General features: G+C 33.2%; 1 protein-coding gene across 1 annotated transcript in view; it reads left to right on the top strand.

The window, feature by feature from the left end:
- Nucleotides 1–21,918, top strand: part of FBXL17 (F-box and leucine rich repeat protein 17) — a 488,282-nt gene that overhangs the window by 18,784 nt on the left and 447,580 nt on the right. Inside the window, exon 4 of the mRNA XM_012790242.2 lies at nt 15,899–16,030. Within this exon, the coding sequence (XP_012645696.2) occupies nt 15,899–16,030 (132 nt within the window). The remainder of the gene's footprint in view (nt 1–15,898; nt 16,031–21,918) is intronic.

The raw sequence follows: 21,918 nt of genomic DNA, 5'->3' as shown, positions 1-21,918 counted from the left end.
CTTGGCTGTTATTCTGTCTTCTTTTGAAAAGTTTCTGTTAATGTCCTTTGCCCATTTATTAATGGGGTTGTTTGAATTTTTTCTTGCTGATTTTCCTGAGTTCTATATAAATTCTAGTTATCAGCCTTTTATCAAATCTGTAACATGCGAATATTTTCTCCCATTCTGTAGGTTGTCTGTTTGCTCTCGTGATAGTTTCCTTGGCCGTGCAGAAGCTTTTTAATTTGATCAGGTCCATTTATTTATTTTTGTTATTGCTGTGATTACCTTTGGGGTCTTCATAAATTCTTTGGCTAGGCCAATGTCTGTAAGAGTTTTTCCAACATTTTCTTTTAGAATTCTTATAGTTTCATGCCATAGGTTTAAGTCTGTTATCCACCGTGAGTTGATTTTTGTGAGAGGTGAGAGGTGCGCATCCTGTTTCAGTCTACATGTGCCTGTCCAATTTTCCCAGCACCATTCATTGAATAAGGATTCTCTTCCCCAGTGTATGTTTTTGTTTGCTTTGTCAAAGACTAGATGGCTATATGAGGATGATTTTATATCTAGGAGTTTTTAATTCTTCTTTTATATTACTAGATGACTCACGTGTCTTAAAACTGTGGTACCCAACGTTTTTGGCACCAGGGACCAGTTTCATGGAAGACAATTTTCCCATGGACCCAGGGGAGAGAGGGGGATGGTTTGGGGATTATTCAAGAACATTACATTTATTGTGCACTTTATTTCTATTATTATTTCATTATAATATATAATGAAATAATTATACAACTCACCATAATGCAGAATCTAATGCCACTGCTGATCTGACAGGAAGCGGATCTCAGGCAGTGATGCCAGTGATGGGGAACAGCTGTACATACAGAGGAAGTTTCATTGGCTTGCTGGCCACTCACCTCTGGCTGTGAAGCCCAATTCCTAAGAGGCCACAGACCAATTCAAGGCCCAGGGTTTGGGGACCACAGCCTTAAAATATCTAATTGTTTAATGTTTAAATGGAAGTCCAAATTTAAGCGTATAAAATGAAGAAAAAGGTGGTAATTACCTATATTTGGCATAATAATTGTATTAAAAATAGTATAATACATACTTTCTATTTGATGTACTTCCCATGGAAATGGCATTTAAAGTTTCTTGGCTCAGAGTAGATTATTCATTCAACAAGTGAATGTCCTTAAATTTAAACATTACATAGGAATTAACTGAGAGAATTAGAAGAAAGTTGGGAAGACTCTGTCCTAAATAGTGAATACTGGGTGTGTCAATCCAATTTATATTAAAATGTTATCAATTTATAAGGGAGCCTATTTCATGTGTAAAGAAAAATTGTGCAATAATAGTCTTGTTTTAATATTTTTCTTTATTTCTACCCTGTATAGGATTATTCACTAGGAAAGCATTTTATGATGTTCTTATGTCTATTAAAACAAATTAATCTTTTATGAGGAAATGTACATTTCCGGATGTAATTGATTTTATTTATTTTGATAAAAATTTCTCAGCAATTTATACTTTATAATTAAACATTTTAAAAATGTCCATGTATTTATTAACCAGATTAAACCTGTTCATATTTAAATCTAATATAACACAATATAGCAGCCTACTGAGGGTGTTCTTAGTAATATTTGTGGAGAAGAATAACATCATAGTTATGGTTGAAGTAGAGGTAGACTAGAAAGTTCTTTAACAAGCAAAACTTAGTGTGCCAATCTAGTATTATTAATTTATTTAATATTTACAACTTTGAGACTAATTATGTAAATCTTCCCTTGAATATGAGGTATTTTAGAGCCTGTTTACCTTTTTAGATTAGGTGCTTGCTTCAGATTTTCATTGTCTCTGAGTTATGAATTAGTTATATGTGAATTAACATTCAGGTAAAAGTAGTAAAACAATCTAGCGTTTTTACCCTTGAGGTAATTTTCTTCCTAACTACATAGATATCTCACTGCAGTGTAGAGAATAATATTTTCCTCTGCTTACGACTGTGCTGTAGCACAGTGTGTCCTATTTTAGAATTTTCTGATGGAAGAGGGGAATGAGTATAGTAGAAAGAGAATGGTTTTCATGCGTGATATACTACTGAAAACAGCAATAGATGAGTGACTCATCACATAGAAAGCCTCCTCAATAAGATTAATAACTCATTTCTGAGCAGAAACCATAGCAGCCAGAAAGCAGTGGGTTGACATATTTAAAGTATTGAAAGAAAAAAATGTCGAATAAGAAGTCTATATTTATCAAAACTATTCTTCAAGAATGAAGGATACATTAAAATATTTCCAGATAAGCAAAAAGCTAAGGGAGTTTATTACTAATAGACCTGCTGTGCAAGAAATGCTTACTAAAGGGAATCCTTCAGGCTGAAATAAAAAGTGACTAGGTAGTAGCTCAAAGCCATATGAAGAAAAGGAACACTGGTAAAGCTAACTATATAGTGTTTGAAAGTAGAAGGATGGAAAAAAGACATCCCATATAAATAGTAACCAAAAGAGAGTTGGAGTGGCTATTTTATTATCAGATGAAATAAATTTTTAAGTCCAAAAAGGTTCCAAGAGACAAAGAGGGTCATTATATATTGATAAAAGGCTTAATCTATCAGGAAGATATAACAATTATAGCTATATATACACCTAACAACAGAATCCCTAAACATATGTAGCAAAAATTGAAAAACTTTAAGGGAGAAATAGACAGTTGTACATTAATAGTTGGAGACTTCAGTAACTCACTTTCAATAGTGGATAGAATAGCCAGATAAAATCTCAACAAAGAAATAAAAGACTTGAACAATACTATAAAACAATTGTACATAGTGGACAATGTGCAATACACTCTACTCAGTAACAGAAGAATATACATTTTTCTCAAGTGCACATGAAACATTGTCATAAACAGACTATATGTTTGATTGCAAAGCAAATTTTAATACATTTTAAAAGATTGAAATCATACACAGTATCTTCCCAGGCCATAATGGAATGAAGTGAATCTAGAAATAAAAAACAGAAGGAAAACTGGAAAATGTACAAATATGAAGAAATTAAACAATAAATTCTTATACAACCAATAGGTCATAGAAGAAATCAGAAAGGAAATTAGCAAATACCTTGAGATGACTGAAAATGAAAACACAACATACCAACTCTTATGGGATAAGATTTGTAAAAGCAATGCAAGGGCATTTGTAAAAGCAAAGCAAGGGCAACTTACAGCTGTAAAAATTTATATTAAAAAAGAAGATTTCAAATCAGTAACCAAAGTGTGTATACTTGAAGGAACTTGAGACGAGAATAGCAAACTAAACCCAATGCTACTGGAGAGAAGGAAATAATGATCAGAGCAGAAATAAACAAAAGAGATAACAGAAAGCTATAGAGAAAATCAGTGAAACCAAAACTAGGTTTTTGGAAAAGATGAACACAATTTACAAAACTTTAATTAGATTAACTGACAGGAAAAGAGAAAAGACTCAAATTACTAAGTGAAAGAGTGAATGTTACTTCTGACTTTAGGATTATATGAGAAAACCATGAAAAACTGTACACCAACAAAAATTGGATAGCCTAGATCAGGGATAGGGAAACTTTTTATGTTGGAAGGACGCATTAATTTAGGTATAATCAAATAAAGCCACATTCAAGAAACTTCAATTAGATATAGTTAAAAATGTACATTATTTTATAAAAACCTAACTATAATAATTTCAAAAAATGAAAACTGTTTGTTAAAATTAACTAACCTTTTAATGACTGTATTTGCTTTTTGTTGAAAAACACTTGAATATTTGGTTGCAGCATGGAGGTCTGCAGTTTCAGTTGATCCTCTAGATGGGTATCAGTCATTTGTGACCTTTAAGAGCATCTTGATTTGGGTTAGGTAGGAGAATGTAGATTCGCAGCAATAAGTGGCTGAAAAGCAAGAAATCATTTTTCTGGCATGTTTTCAAAGGTGTGAGTATTCTGCATTTTTCCATATTTCAATTGGTTCTTTCTAAGCATCAAACAATGACTTTAAAATGTCATCTGCTGAGAGCTCAATCAATTCCATCTGTAGTTCTTTAGGTCCCTTGGAGATATCAATTAGGTGAGACTGAAATGTTAATTTGAGTGAGATGTCATGATTCTCAAAGTCAGTGAACCTTCATGGTAGTCTTCAAATAATAGGTCTATAACAGCTCTTTTTTTTTTTTTTTTTTTTTTTTTTTTTTTTTGAGACAGAGTCTCACTTTTGTTGCCCAGGCTAGAGTGAGTGCCGTGGCGTCAGCCTAGCTCACAGCAACCTCAAACTCCTGGGCTCAAACGATCCTCCTGCCTCAGCCTCCCAAGTAGCTGGGACTACAGGCATGTGCCACCATGCCCGACTAGTTTTTTTTTTGTATATATATTTTTAGTTGGTCAATTAATTTCTTTCTATTTTTTTTAGTAGAGACGGGGTCTCGCTCAGGATGGTTTCGAACTCCCAACCTCGAGCAATCCGCCCGCCTCGGCCTCCCAGAGTGCTAGGATTACAGGCGTGAGCCACCGTGCCCGGCCTATAACAGCTCTTATTCTTCAGATGATTCACATATATCATCCTCATTAATGACCCTTGCTAACTGGGGAAAATGTTCATCTGAAATTTCCTTTTGAAGAAGTGTTTGGAAAAAAGATAGCTTTTTCAAAATGCTTGGATATTTTGGCCACATATCATCTATAGACTTAGTTTTACCTTGTAAAGAAGAATATTCAAGTCACTTTGATTTGACATAATATCACAGAGAAATGCTTCATTCCTGTAGAAATCATCTTTCAGTAATTCACATTGCTGATTCTGTTCTTCATAAAATTTGACCATGTATTCTCGCACAGATAAAATTTTGGCTAACACTTACCTGTTCCTGGGATAGCCAGTGTACTTTAGAATGATATGGCAAATCCATGCTGAATACCTCATGGTTCAAATTCAGCAGTTATAAAACTGATAATGCCATGTTGCATTTGCAAGAATATAGTTAACAATACTTAACTAATTTGTTGAAAAGTGTCACTTAAAATACTAGCTTTAGCCCAGAAATTTTGCTGATGCAAGATACAATGAAAAGAAATGAGAGCATCTGGATTTGTTAATACTTTTTTTATCTGTGCAATAAACCCTTCATGTTTTCCTGTCATGGAAGGTGTACTGTCTGTACATACACTCACTAAATTTACCAATTCAGTCCAACTTCACAATGTTTATCTTGAAAGTTGTTGAAGACATCTATTCCCTGTGTTCTGTTCTCAAGAGTGCTCAGAGCGAGTAATTCTTCATAACAAAGAAAATCTTCTGTTATGACCCAAATGAAGCATAAAACCTGTGCTGAGTCAGTAGTATCAGCTAATTCATCCAAAAGAATTAAATAATATCTCTTTTCCTTTTGAAGTTTTGCATGACGTTCTGTTAAGTCGAATTCTAATTCATGCTGCTGATCGGTTAGGGTTCTCCTTGAAAGAGGCGGTCATTAGTACTTTGAAACATTATTGGGGTCTCAGCATCCTACAGTTTTGACAATGGATTCTTTCACAACTTTTACATCACTGAATGGCTTCCCTTTTCTCCCAAGTATGTAACTACTTTATAAGTTGCTTTAGTGGCATTATTTCCAGGTTTTATTACTGCTTGAAAGAATTGTCTTTGCTTTTCATCTTTTAGTATCTGCAATACAACCTTTTGTGCCTCTCCCTCTAATTTAAAATATTTGTGGTCCTTATGAATGTTATAATGATGGTGAACATTGAGTTTCTTTAATGTTGATATTGCAGTATCACAAAGCAAGCAAATCATTTTATCTTTAGCAGAAACAAAGATAATACTGCAATTCCCAATCCTCATTAAAAAGTGTGTTTTCTTCCATCAGTGTTCTCTTGGTCTTTGACATGGGCTGTTAAGCATACAGGATTAAAAAATACTGTTGAGCATTGCAACTATTCATAAATTCCACTTCAAACAGAAACACAGTGCACCATTGTCAAAAGTTGATAACAGGGGACGGCTTACTGGACCCTCATGAACTCTCACCAACCAGCTTCATGCAGTAGTGGTGCCAGTCAGGCGGGGGAAGTTAGGACTAAATCATGAGCATAGCAGCCATCAAGTTAGCCCTTATGGCTTACTGATGTTCTAACTGTGCTGATCAATCTGGAAGGATTATTTCCTTGAAATTTGTTCTTTGATATTTTAAATACATTCATTTTAAAAATAAAAATATAAAATGAACAAAAATGTATTAATAAAAATAAAAGGATTTGTTCTTTAAAATTTGGATTCAGTCAAAAGGCCACACTTAAGGCCACAGAAGGCCACATGTGGCTGCAGGTCCCACACCTGACCTAAGATGAAATGGACAAAGGCTACAGGTCCCACATCCCTGGCCTAAGATGAAATGGACGAATTCCTAGAAATACACAAACTACAAAAACTGACTTAAGAAGTAGAAAATCTAGGTCCTACATACTTGGGAGGCTGAGGAAGGAGGATTGCTTGAGTGGAGGAGTTCCAGACTTTAGTGCGCTGTAATTGTGCCTGTGAATAGCCACTGAATTTCAACTTGGGCAACGTGTCAAGATTCTGTCTCTGATTTAAAAAAAATGTGGAAAATCTCAATAGACATAACAAGTTAGGAGATTCAATTGGTCAAATAATTCTTTTCAATGAAGAAAAACCAAGGACTTACTTGGCTTTACTGATGAATTTTTCCAAATATTTAAAGAAGAATTCATACCAGTGCTTCTTAAACTCTTTTAAAAAATTGAAGAGGAGGCAACACTTTCTAACTCATTCTGTGAGACCAGCATTACTCTGATTCTGAAGCCAAACGAAGATACTACAAATAAAAAAGGCGGCAACTCCAGACCAGTATCTTGAGTATGCAAAAATCTTCAAAATGCTTATAAATTGAATTCAGCAGCATGTTAAAAAGATTATGCACCATGACAAAATGGAATGCAAGAGTGGCTCAACATACAAAAATTAATCAGTGTAATATACTGCATTAACAGAATGATGGAGGGAAAACCCAATCATCTTAATTGGCATAGAAAAAGCATTTGGTGCAATCAACACCTTTTCATGATAAAAATACCCAACAAATGAGTAATAGTGTGATACTTCCTCAATATAATAAAGGCTCTGTATGTGACAACCTCCTGGCTGACATACTCAGTGGTAAAAAAAAAAAAAAGGAAAACTTTTCTCTTAAGATTAGGAACAAGACAAGAATGCCTGCTTTTGGCAATTCTATTTTACATTATGCTGGAAGTGCTAACAAGAGCAATATGGCAAGAAAAAGAAGTAAACTGCTTTCAAATTTAAAAGAAAGAAGTAAAATGATCTTCATTTGTAGATGACATTATTTTATGTATAGAAAACCCTAAGGAATTCACAAAAATCTGTTTTAATTAATAAAGGATTTCACTAGAGTGTCAGGATACAAAGTCAATCTATAAAAAATCAGTTGCATTTCTACACACTATCTGTGAACAACCCCAAAAGAAGTGGAATCCAAACAATTTCATTTATAGTAGCATTCAAAACTATACATTTCTTTCTAAACACTGCTTTTGTTGCATCTCATAGATTTCATTCAATATGTTATATTTTTATTTTAATTTAGTTCAAAATATTTAAAAATTTCTCTTGAGATTTCTTCTTTGACCCATGCATAATTTAGAAATGTGTTGTTTATGAAACTCAGACTTGTAGGGGGAGGGGAGGAAAGGGCATTTATTGAAACCTTAAAATCTGTACCCCCATAATATGTCGAAATAAAAAAAAAAAGAAATGTGTTGTTTAATCTCTAAGTATTTTTAGGTTTTCCATTTATCTTTCTGTTATTTATTTCTAGTTTAATTCCATTATAGTCTGAGAGCAGATAGTGTATACTTTTTATTCTTTTAAATTTGTTAAAATGTGTTTTATGGCCCAGAATATAGTCTATCTTTGTGAACATTCCATGTGAACTGGAGAAAAATATGTATTCTGCTGTTGTTAAATGAAGTAGTCTGTAGCTATCCATTATAACCAATTGATTAATGATAGATTACTGAGTTCAGCCATATCCTTACTGATACTCTACCTGCTGGATCTGTCCCTTTCTGATAGAAGGATGTTAAAGTCTCCAGGTGTAAATGTGGATTAATGTATTTTTTTTTTTGCAGTTTTATCAGTTTTTGCTTCACATATTCTGACACTCTGTTATTAGGTGCATACATGTTAAGGATTATTATGTCTTCTTGAAGTATTGTCCCCTTTATCATTAAGTATGTCCCTCTTTATCGTTCATAACTTTCCTTGTTCTGATGTCTGCTCTGTCAGAAGTTATAGCTATTTGTAGTTTTTTCTTTTTTTCTTATTTAGTTAATTGTAATTATTTAACTGTATCATTTCTGAAGGGTTGTTTTTAAGCACTTTCTTTTTCTTCCGATTTATACTTCTCTCTTAATTTACTGTTTTATTGCCTGTTCAAATCATTTTTGAATTAATTGAAATTTTGTTTGCTGTCTAATTTTTGTGACTATTCGTTGAGAATTTTTTTTAAATACTTTTTAAAAGAGCAATTTTAGTTTCATAGCAAAATTGAGAGGATTATAAAAGATTTCCCATGTACTCCCAGTTCCCATACATGTGTGGCCTCTCCTGTTATCAACATTCCCCACCAGAGTGGTACATTTATTACAGTTGATAAACCTTCCTTGATCTGCCATTATTTCCAAAGCCCATAATTTATGTTAGTATTCACTCTTGGCATTATACATTTTGTGGGTTTGGATAGATGTATAATGACATGTATCTCTAAAAATGCTCTGTGCCCTGCCTATTTATTCACTCCTTCCCTGTAATCCCTAGCAACCACTGCTTTTTTTTTTATCGTCTTCATAGTTATACCTTTTCCAGTATCAGTTGGAATCATGTGGTATGTAGCCTTTTCAGGTTGGATTTCTTCAATTAGTAGTATGCTTTTAAGGTTCTTCCATGTCCATGTCTTTTCATAGCCAATTTCTCTTTAGCAGTGAATAATATCCCATTGTCTGTATGTACCACAGTTTATTTATCCATTCAAATGCTGAAGGACATTTTGGTTGCTTCCAAATTCTGGAAATTATAAATAAAAGGTGCTATAAACTGTGTAGGCTTTTGCATGGACATAATTTTTTGAGCTTCTCTGGGTAAAAACCAATGAGTATGATTGCTGGATCATGTGGTAAGAGTCTTCACCTATAATAGTAAATTTCTTTATTTCTTTTTGCAGTTTTATCATTTTTTGGTTCACATGTTCTGACACTCTGTTAGGCACATATGCATTAGGGTTGCTATGTCCTTTTGGAGTATTGACCCCTTTATCATTATGTAATGCCCTCCTTTATCCTGATAACATTGTTTGCTTTGAAGTCTCCTCTGTCTGAAATTAATATAGCTTCTGCTTTCTTTTGATTAGTGTTAGCATGCTATATCTTTCTTTACCCATTTAAGTTATATATTTCTGTTTACTTAAAGTGGGTTTCTTGTAGACGGCAAGGGTCTTGGTTTTGATCCATTCTGACAATCTTTGTCTTTTAATTGGTTTATAAAGAGATTATTGACATAGTTGAATTAATATCGACCATATCTGTTTATGTTTTCTATTTGTTGCCCTAGTTCTGGGCTCATATTTCTGTCTTCCATACCTTTTCTGCTTTTTGTAGTTTTAATTGAGCATTTTATAGAATTCCGTTTTCTCTCCTTTCTTTAGTATTTCAATCATACTTCTTTTTTTCCCTCACTTTTTAAAGTGATTAGCGTAGAATTTGCAATATACATTTACTACTAATCCAAATCTACTTTTAAATATTACATCATACTGCTTCACAGGTAGTATAAGTATCTTATAACAACAAAATAATTTTAATTTATCCTTCCTATTTCTTGTATCATTGATGTCATTTATTTCACTTATATATAAGCACATGTGTATGCATATATATATATATGCACCCACAAAGTATACATGATCAAATATATTATTATTTTGAAGAAACTTATCTGTCATCTCAATTAAGAATAACAAAAATAAAAGTTTTTATTTTATTTTAATTTTATGTGATTCTCTTATTTTTTCTTTGTAGATCCAAGTTTCTGACTTATTTCAATTTCCTTCTTTCTGAAAAACTTATCATTTCTTGCAAGGCAAGTCTACTGGCAATAATTTCCCTGAATTCTTTGAGAAAGTCTTTATCTCTTCACTTTTGAAGGATCACTTCATAGGCTGTAGAATTCTAGATTGGTGGTGTTTTTCACTCAAAACTTTAAATATTTCACTCTATTCTCTTTTTGCTTTCGTGGTTTCTGATAAGAAGTCAGAAATAATTCTTATCTTTGCCATAAGGTGTTTTTATCCTCTGTCATCTTTCAAGATTTTTTTCTTTACGTTAGCTTTTTTGTAGTTTGAAAATGATAAAATTATATGCCTAGGTACAGGTTTTCAGGCAGTTATCCTGCATGGGATTCTCTGAGTTTCTTAGATCTATAGTTTGCTGTCTGATACTAAATTGGGGAGAATTCTCAGTTATGAATACTACAAATATTGCTCTATGACTAGTCTACTAATGAGCCCATTAAAGGCATTCTTCATTTCTGTTATAATATTTTTTATTTCTAACATTTTTTTATTCCTTCATAGAATTTCCATCTTTCTAGATACAGTATACATATTTTCTTGCATGTTGCTTACTTTTTCCATTAAAGTCCTTAGCATATTAATTATGGTTTTAAAAAATTACTAGTCTAGTAGTTCCAACATTCCTGCCATATCTGATGCTGGTTCTAATATATTTTTTAGTATCTATAAACTGTTTTTTGCTTTTTGGGATGCCTTGCAATTCTTCCTTGAAAGGTAGACATGATGTATAGGTTTAGTATCCTTAATCCAAAAATCCAAAATCTGAAATGTTCTAAAATCTGAAACTTTTTGAGCACTAATATAATGCTCAAAGGAAATGCTCATTGGAGCATTTCAGATTTCAGATTTTTGGTTAGGAATGCTCAACTGGTAAATATAATGCAAATATTCCAAAATCAAAAAAAAAAAAAAAAAAAAAAGAAAATCAAAACACTTCTGTTCCTAAGCATTTTGGATAAGGGATACTCAACCTGTACTAGGAAATAAAACTTCTATAAACGGGCCTTTAAGTAATGTGGTGATAAAATGTAGGGGAAGCATTGTGTGGTCTATGTTAGGTTTCAATCTTTTGGTGAGTCTGTACCCCTGGACTTTTAATTTCTCCAGTACTTCTCATTTCTTTCCCCCTTAGGTGGGATAGAATGGTTATAGGGGGCTGGAGTTGGGTATATCCCTTTCCTTATGTGGAAGGCTGAAGTTGGCTGGCCTTGGGTGTCTCCCTTCCCCCAGGAAGTTTAGGCTCTTACAAAACTTAGCAGGTTAGGGTCTGGGAAAATAGTTTCTCCTGAGGTCAGACCTTGTTAAGAAGAACAAAATACTATGGTGTATTTCAAAGGTTACTTTTTTCCTTTCACTACTGGAAACAGGAGGTGATTTTCCTACAGTATTCTTTGTGAGTATCTGGTAGAGCTCCTATCGGTAAACTTTACAAAAGCATGGGAGCCCCCTTTAAATTAAGTACCCCTGGAATTTTTAACTTTTCAGACTTGTCCACACTGAGCCTCCAACAGTATGTGAAATACTGGCCAATTTGTTATCTTTTTCCTATTCCAGCCCTGGTTTCCGTTAAGGTTTCTGCTAGTAGGTTTCTCTTCCATTAAGTTGTGGTTCTCTGAATTTCCTTGTCTCTCTCATTTTAGGGGCAGTGGTTTGCTCTATGTCCTCATTTCTGATGAGTCTAAGAAGAGCTGTTGAATTTTCAGTTTCTTTAGCTTTTTATTTTTTGAGACAGAATGGTAACTTCTAAACTTCTTACATACCAGACTAGAAACCAGAAACCTTTCCTTTTTTTCTTAAGCATTGCTATTACTGGATGATTGTCTTTATCTTGTTTACTCTCAAATTTATGCTTTATTATGGTGGATCTGTGGAAAGCCCAAGATGTTTCCCAAATCCCTCTAACTTGGGTGGTCTAGAATAGGCCTTACTTTAGGGTGTGGTTCTTAAAACCAAGGTACTGTTTTTTTTTTTTTTGTGTCTCAGCTGGATGCCAGGGCTCTTCCTGAGATCTCTCCATTTTGGCAGGGTCAGAGCTCCTTTCTAGCACTGTCTTCCTGGATAGTGAATTCTATATTTAAAAGAGTTGTATGCTATTTCTGTAATTTTTAGATGGGGGAATAATTGTGCTAAATTCAGGGCATCCTAAAAGGGATGCTCTTATAGGGTTTGGTTGATGCTCTTTGAATGTTTTTCTCTGAGTTATAGACAGAAGGTTACAATATTGAGAGATTTGAAGAATATTGGAAAAATTGGGAAATATGTCATTTATAATGATTGACTTTAAAGTGCTTGGAACTTAGGACATTTATGGTGATTAGTGCAGATAAGCACTGATTCAGATGCTGACTTGCCTATTATGTCTATTGATGTTGTCTAAAATAGAACATTGATTTCTGTAGTGACATTAAATGACAGTTATAGTCAAAAGTAGTAAGTCATAATAGCTTGTCCTCTGAGGCACTGTTCCCCATTAACTAGCTGTACCTCACATGCAGAGATTCTAGTCTTTGTATGGTTACCCATGTGGCTCCTGCCTCCAGGAAATTTTTTTTCTTATAATTGTCACCAGAGGCACTTGTTAATGTCAAAACACTATGTTATTGGCTTGAATTTCTTTCCTAGTCTGCAGCAGTATGATATACTTGTTTTTTCTGGAGGTTCTACCAACTTCTCAGTGCACAGTGACTTCACCAAAACCTCAATCTCTCCTTTTATATATTATAGATTGTTTTATTTCTTCGTGTTCCTAGCTGGTGCGCTAAATGTTGAGGTCTCAAGGGGTCTGCTCTTCACTGCTCAAGATCTGATCAAATTGAGAAATAAGACAAATAGTGATGATGGAGAAAACATGCCAACTTTATTACTCAAAAATCTAAAGTGGAGAATGTTGCTCACTAATAGAGCTAAATGGGTTTGTTAACTTGGCTCTGGAGTTTGTCTAGCTGATTTAGTCACTGGCTGGGCCAGACCAGCAAAGTGTCTCCAAATAGGGAAGAAGTGAAGATTACTTACTCCCTGTGGGCAGTTTATTCCAAAGGGGAAGAAGTATAGTGACAAACTGAATATATCAAGTTTGTTAAATACAAACTAATTAGTGGACAGATAAGGAATTAGACTAATTGGACTTCCTGCAGAAGGAGAAAGCATTTTTCTCTGTTTTTTTTTTGGGGGGGGGTTTAAATCAGTTTTGACCATCTATGCTGATTCCATGCCATGAAGATAAGGATTTATCTCACATATGCATTCTTTCCTATCTCTTACCCTCTCATCCTTCCAACATAATTATTTTCTAATTTTTGTTCCATAAGTATTCAGTATTTACATTTTACAATTATGTACCTACTTTTTTCCTCTATAGTATTTTGTTTTTATTGGAATTAATAAGTGTCTTTTTCCCCTTTAGTTACTTAGTTTTTATACTCTTAACACTAATGGAGTTCCAAACATTTCCCCAGTTGCACTAATATATCTATATGTTGATATGTAATCAAATTTACCATCTTAAAACAGATTGGGTTGGGGTAGTCTAGTCTGGACTTCCTGTATACAAGTGTAGTTGCAATACTGGTCATTTCAGTATCTTACTTTCACCATTATCCTTAAGGTTTTTCTCATGTTGCTGTTGGGTTAGATCTCCTATTTCCCAGATGTCATGTTTTTTTCCTCTTGGTGTATTCTCATATTTTGTAGAGCACACATTCCAGTAACTTCCTGCTAAAGATGGGAAATAAATCTTTGGAGAAATTGTATGTCTGAAAATATCTCTAATTCTACCTTCACACTTTATTCACAGCCTGAATCTTGATACAAAATTCTAGCTTAGAAATAATTTCCTTCAGAATTTGATAGCATTGTACTGTTGCTTTCTTTTAATATCATAGGGAGTTTGATGAATTTTTTATTCCAATCCTTTGTATGAAGTCTCTTTCTCCCTGGAAGTCTGTAGACTCTTCTTTAAACCCACAGGTCCAAAATTTTACAATGATTTGCATTGCCATGTGTCTATTTTTGTCATTTGTGTTGGATATGTGGATAAGTCCTTTCATTCTGGAAGTTCATATCCTTTCATCCTGGAAAATTTAATAGAATTATTTCTTTGAATTTCTCCATTTTCACTATAGAAACTTGCAGATCATCTCCACATTTTTAGCATTGTTCTTATGTTCTTAGGTATATGTGGTATATCCCAGTCCAAAAACCCTATGTTTTACTCTCCCCAGAGAACTCCAGGGTTTTGCTATTGTGATAGAGGTGAGGCTGTGCAGTAATGGGGGGTGGTAATCTGAGGGTTTCACTGTTTTTTAAGCAGACTTTCCAGAATCTTGGTATTTTTAGCTCCAGCGTCATTCTCACTTCCAGACATATGTGAGGCTATTAAGAATTCCGTAGTATACTTGATTCTTTGCTTTTCCCACTATTGGCTTTGGATTCAGCTTTCTTAGGTCCAAGTCAGATGATATTTGTTCTAGAAATACATGTGCCTCTTTTAATGAACTAAATAAGATTTGGTAGGTAATGTAATAAGCATGATGAATACTGATGATGAAGAATAATATTTCTAGGTATCTGCAACAGCAATGATAATTATATGAAATTATCTTTGATTTCTGTTGTTTACAAAGTCACAGGTACTGCTAAATTGCTATGGTGTTTTGCTTATATTAAGTGAAACAAAGGCTAAAGTTCAGTTAGATAACATGAAAATGAATATATACTCTTTTTTCTTATCTGCTTTCCTGGGATCTCTGAATTCTATCTATAGACCCAGTTTAGAACCCCTAAATTAACTGGAATGTAGTGGTATAAGAGGCCACAATCATGATATCCTATATTTGTCCATTTTAAAGGGTCCTCTTTATATGCATAACCCTGGTCAGCCTTTCTATTCATTTAACAAATGTTTATTATCAACTATGTGTAAGACACTGGGCACCAGAGATACATTATTTAACAAAACAGACAAAAACCTCTGTCTTCATAGAGTTTACATCTCTAGAGGAATATATAATTGGTTACAGGGTAGCCTAGATTAGAATAACATGGTTTGTGTGTATCACCACGCCTGGAAAAATAATTGAACTCGCATATGTTTTTGATATCATTGCTTAAAACAGAAATTGGATTATTTTTTATTAAGAAAGTAATATTCACTTAAAAAAATCAGAGAAGATGATAGGAAGAAGGGAATAAAAATCTACCCATTTGTTAATCAGAATTAACCATTAACACCTTAGTATATATATCAGTCTCTTTTCTATGCCAAATACATTCATTTAAATATACATAAGTTCTTTATAAAATTGGATTATAATATAAAAGCTTATATACATTTTAATTTTATTTGTCAAATGTTTCTTCCATTTTAATGGATGTCTAATATTCAATTTTATGAATATACAATAATTTATGCCATTAGGATGTTTTCTTTGTTTTTTTCCCTACTGTTAAAACTTAAGAGAAATAAAAATTGGAATTTGAACTGTTAAGGAATCTAGGTACTTTGATGGACATGTAGTGTGAGGTAATTGAGAAAAGGAGGTAAATTAGAAGGTGAAAAGGTTTACATAATACTGTTTTAAGTTATAGATTGCTTACATTCTATCTTATTTTAAAGTAATTTATAAATTATTTAACTCTGATATGTTATTATGTGAAAATATCACTAGAAATATGTTGCGTTTTTGATTTTCTGAGCATTCAGCCAGATTTCTTTGTTTGCAGCTGGGCTCAAAATGCAGAGAACTTAAAGATATTCATTTCGGCCAATGTTACAAGATCTCAGATGAAGGCATGATCGTCATAGCTAAGGGCTGTCTGAAATTACAGAGAATATACATGCAGGAAAACAAATTAGTAAGTACTTGTTATCATCCTCATGCTGTTTAGTTTATTCCTAACCTTTGAATTCCTTAAACTTTGTTTATAAATTTTCTTCTGCTTATTTTCTTTTTGTGGTTCAATGGCAAATATTATTTAATCAAAAGCAAAAATCCTCTCAAAACAATGATTTTATAAATTGATCATATAACTGAATAGGTGCTTATATGTGGTACTTGCATGGTGAAAATTCTTCATCAGGATGTGCTAATGTATTTTTTCCAAATTCTGACAGTGAACTAGTGCTGGTAAATTGGAAAAAAATCTAATTTAGTTGCCAAACATAAGTCTGTGGTTGGAGTTCCTTCTCATACCCCTAGGGATTATAATATTTCTAGATAGTTAGAGTTATTTTAATGTCTAGGAAAATGTATACTTGTGAAATAGAACATTTTACTTCATATGGTGAAAAATGGGATTCAATTAAATTAGTGCAGACAATCTTGGTAATTACATAGATTTTATATTTAAAGCACATATGTGTGTAACTCATACACATGTAATGTATTATATTTAATATATTTAACGTCATTCAATTTTTTCTTGAGATTTAATTCACATACTTTATGAATTCATATTCATAAAGGGTAAAATTCACCCTTTTGAAGTATACAGTTCATTGATTTTCACAACAAAGTTGTGAAGTCATCATCAATATCTCATTTTAGAACACTTTCATTACCCCCAAAAGGAATCCTGTGCCCATTAGCTATTACTACTCTCCATTACTCTCTTCCTCCAGCCCCTGGCTATTGGTAATATACTATTTGTCTCCATGAATTTGCCTATTCTAGATAGCTTCATATAAATGGAATCACACAATATGTGGTCTTTTGTGTCTGGCTTCTTTCATTTAGTATGATATTTTTAAGGTTCATACATGTTAATATGTATCAGAGCTTTATTCCTTTTTATGGCTGAATTATATTCCCAAGCCATTTAATTTTGATTTGATAGGTACATTGTATAAGTTAACAGAAAAAGTTGTCATTGGGGAGGCACTGATAGGAGTTGTCAACATTGAAAAATGGTGTATGGTCATGTGCTACATAATGATGTTTTGATTGATGGACCAAATATACAGTAGTGGTTCCATAATATTATAATACTGTATTTGTACCTTTTCTATGTTTAGATACACAAACACTGGCCATTGTGTTACAATTGCCTATAGTATTCAGTACAATGACATGCTGTTCAGGTTTGTAGCCAAGGAGTAATAGGCTATATTGTATACCTCAGGTGTGTAGTAGGCTTTATTATCTAGGCTTATATAAGTACACTCTGATGTTTGTATGAAAAATTACCTAACAATGAATTTCTCAGAACATATCCCCCTCATTAAAATGATGCATGACTGTGCTTGAAAATGTTGGCTGGGTATTCCTGAATGTATAGCATATTTACAAAGAAGATGTGCTTTTTAAATTATATCTCAAAAATAAAGAGCTCTTTTTCTTGCCCTTGAAGTTAGTTTATAAAATTTGATAAATAGATGTATTTGATAAATACATCTCATATATGAACTTAAATTTTTGAAACATCTTTTGAAGCATCAGCACTTATAGTTAGATAATTCTATTTAAAAAATAGTAGTAAAAAATTAAAACACCATGAATTAGAAATAAACACTTTCAATACCATGTAGAATATCCTTGAAATTACATAGTAAAAATATTTCACATTTCTCTTTACATTTATTTATAAATATAATAATCACTCTTGAGGCAGTATGATCTTTTAGAGAGAATTACATCCTCTGGGTCACAGAGACCAAATTTTTAAATCCTGTTATCCACCTGCTTGCATTGTGACCCTGGGAAAATTACTTAAGCTCTTTAAACCTCATTTGTAAATGAAGTTATTGATATTTGTCTTTTTGCAGGTTGTGGTTTTGAGGATTAAATGACATAATATCCTTAATTTGCCTAGTACAAATTCCAATCCACAGGAGACAAGAAAAACCTAGTAGTCTTTATGATATCATGACTGTATTTATTATCTAACCATTGGTTTCTACTTTACATTCAAGATAAATTAAATGATGCTAATGCAACTTAAATTTTTTTTATTCTTCAAGTAATATGGATATTTGTTCACTAATATTTATTTTCTTGTTGAGTAAACACAGAGAAACATTTTTATTAGCACATTAAAAAATTTTTAGCCAGTGGTTTCCCAAAGAAAACTGTTTATATTTTGAAGGTTCTTGTTATGTTCATGTTAGTTTTTCCCTAATGTTGTGGTACATTGAAAAATTGTTGTTATATACTTAACTCTAGGGGCATTAGTTCTGTATTTAGTTTTATTTATTAAACATTTTTATTTCACTGGAAATTTGATGTAATTTTGCTAAATCTTAAAGGTCAGTTCAATACAATTCTCCCTATTTTAGGTTCTTAGGAAAATTTAGAATAATTAGAACTCTTTATTGGATAATTGAGATATTGATAATTAACTTCTCATAGGAACTTCGTATTTCTAAAATTTGTGAAATAAGAAGTATTTAAATTACTTGCAAAGCTAAAATTTTAACCAATTTACATATTTTTACTTTGAGGAGTATTAGTCATTTAACAACAAATAATTTAAATTAGCAACTAATAGAGGTATATGTTCTCCTATACAGAAAACATTGTGTCTGAAAGTATGCCAACAGAATTTAACCTGTGCTTTGATGGATATTAATCATTAGCCAAATTATTTTACTGATTCTTTTAATAAATTGAATCTTCTCAAAAAAGAGTATTAGAGCTTTATTGTATAATTTAAAAATGACCATAGCATAGTGTTTTTTTTTAAAGTATAAACTTTGCTGATTTAAATATCAAGTTGATATTTTTTAATACACTGGCAGGATTTGACTAAGTATACATCTGTTCATATTATATCTTGGCCTTTAGATGGCAGCATTGTCTTTGTATATTTCAGTACATAGCTTTTGTGTCCTTGATAGAACTATAAGGATATAATGCTTATACAAGTTTCTGCTGTTATGGTTCATTTTTAATTTTTGTCCTTTAGGTGGTCTTATGGGAAAATTTCCCCTTAAGTTATTTGGAATATTAGTTGCATCTAGAATGCTACAAGATGGAACTTGCTGTTTTGCATCAAGTAGCAAGATATTTGAACATTATTACTTGTCGCACTGATATAAGTATGATAAACTTTGGAATAAGGGAAGGATTCCTGTGCTGATCAGCTGGCAGAAAAAATTTATTTACTTGGAAAGTAAGGACAGTGACTTGACATCTTAAGGCTCAAATGACTTATGGAGAAGCAAAGAATTGAGGACTTACATGTACAATTTCCCCAAAAGAAAATGAATTTCTGTTTCTGTAATTTTTGAAAAAGACAAGTGCCATGCACCTACATGGGTATAGTTTGCATTTGCTATGAAATTCTTGTATAGCTCGTTTAGAAGTAGATTTGAGAAATGCAACTGTAGTGAGGGTCTGTCTAGCATAGTGTTTGTTGTCTTCTAGTGCTAGATTTTATATCTTTCTGTACTGGCCACACAGCTATTTTTAAGTCATATTTAGTTTGAGTGCATAGTAATTGGTGATCTAGAAACTTCAGGAAGTATATTCCTTCTACTTCATTACTCTTTCTGCACTGGATTTTGCCTCTACTTTTTTTTTTTTTAAACTTTTTTTTTTTTTTTTTTTTTGAGACACAGTCTCACTTTGTTGCCCAGGCTAGAGTAAGTGCCATGGCATCAGCCTAGCTCACAGCAACCTCAATCTCCTGGGCTCAAGCAATCCTCCTTGCCTCAGCCTCCCGAGTAGCTGGGACTACAGGCATGCGCCACCATGCCTGGCTAACTTTTTGTATATATATTTTTAGTTGATCAATTAATTTCTTTCTATTTTTAGTAGAGATGGGGTCTTGCTCTTGCTCAGGCTGGTCTTGAACTCCTAAGCTCAAACTATCCGCCCACCTCAGCCTCTCAGAGTGCTAGGATTATAGGTGTGAGCCACCGTGCCTGGCCTGCCTCTACTTTTTGAACAGAGTTCTTTGGGCAGCTTTCTATTCAGTTGTACAATGATGGGGTTAGATAGATTATCTGTTTTTTGTTTTACAGCCAGATGTTTTAAGGTACTGGGATTTTATGATTTAATTTGAATAATTTTAAATAACATCTGTGCTACATGGATCAGCATAATTGATACAGATCTGTATGTGTTATATTTGTATTTGGTCTGTTTTTTTACACCTTCTACTCTGAAGAGTTGGGCTATGAACTAGTACAGATTTCTCAGTTATCAAGAAAATAAATAGTAATGTATTATGAATAGATTTTAGAAAGTTACAGGGAAATGATACAGGTTTCCTGGTTGAAACTTGATTTCCTTAAAGTTAATTTTGACCTTTTACTTTTCAATCTTCTGGTTGATATTTTACTAGTTTTATAATTCCGTGACATCTCTTAGAGTTCTTTGGCTGCTGCTGTGATAATACTGTTTTAAATTTTATTATCCTTTGGAGGCTTATATGGATGAGGTAGGATCTAAATTCACCTCTTAGGCTTTCTTTTTCTGGGCTGGAAGCATTTTAAGGGGCGATTGAGACAAATGCCATTTTTTGTTGCACTGAACTCATCTCAAACCTTGATCCTACTGTTTCCTACTTATGTGACTTGGTTTAGTTATCTTAATTTTTGTACTTTCATTTTCTCCTTTGCAGAAAGGATATAATACTACTTCAAACATGTTCTTGTGAGGATCAGACTAAATGAGATTAAGAGGTAAATTATCAAATGTGAATCATGGCCTGAAAACACAGAAAGGGTTTTTTTTCTCTCCCTATCAAGTTTTGCCTTCTGCAGTGAACCAATTTGAATTGGCCTGTCTCAGTGCCTAGTATTACCTACTAGTGTCTGATTTCACCCATTATCCACCAACAGTTTAATTCTGTTTTTGCCCTTTGCTGTGGTTTGAGGCAGTTAGGTGAATAGACTGGTAGCCATGTTGATAATCAGCTGGGGTAGTATGTAAGATAGACATATATGTCAGTGTTTAAATAACAGTACCTAATTTAGCATTATATGAAAGCTTGAATTTTCTGATTCTTTCTTCAACATAAAGTTACTACATAAAGGGGTTTTCTATATGAGTTAATATATTAAAGAGGTTGATTGTTCCTATCCCCATGTCCCCCATTATACTCCTGATATCTTTTTTCAAGCACTCCTTGTAAACTGAATTTACTTGTAATCTCAGGTATGAATAATTTACATTTGTGAGGGATTTTGTTTTCTGAGTACTCACTTCAGCTTCTAAAATTTCCCAGGGTAGTTACTCACCTTCAGTGCTCTCTTCCCTCTCACTGGATGGGATGTTTAGTTAAACTCAGGGTGATAGTTTCTAGTGAACAGTGATATTTGAGTATGGCATTCTAAACAAGGTGATCTAAAGATACTGAACCTTACCTTATTATTATATACTACTGTCTTAGTCTGTTTGGGCTGTTATACCAAAAATACTCTGAACTGGATAGCTTACAAACAACAAAAATTTATTTGCCACAGTTCTGGACATGAGAAGTCCAAAGTAAAGGCACTGGCAGATTTGGTGCGTGGTGAGATCTGCTTTCTGGTTCATAGATGCCTTCTTTGTGTCTTCACATGGTGCAAGGGGAGAACAAGCTCCCTTGGGTCTATTTTATAAAGGCACTAATCTCATTTATTAGGGTTGTGCCCTCATGATCTAATCACTTCTCAAAGGCCCCACTGCTTAATACCATCATCTTGGGGGTTAAGATTTCAAACTACAAATTTTGCTGGAGGGTGAGCAGAGCAGGGACATGCAAACATTCAGACCATAGCAACTGCATTTCAGGATTTTGCTGTCATTTGTTGATAA

The sequence above is a fragment of the Microcebus murinus genome, chromosome 11 (assembly GCF_040939455.1).
Source record: "Microcebus murinus isolate Inina chromosome 11, M.murinus_Inina_mat1.0, whole genome shotgun sequence".
Classification (NCBI taxonomy): domain Eukaryota; kingdom Metazoa; phylum Chordata; class Mammalia; order Primates; family Cheirogaleidae; genus Microcebus; species Microcebus murinus.
This window is presented reverse-complemented; position numbering and strand designations above follow the sequence as displayed.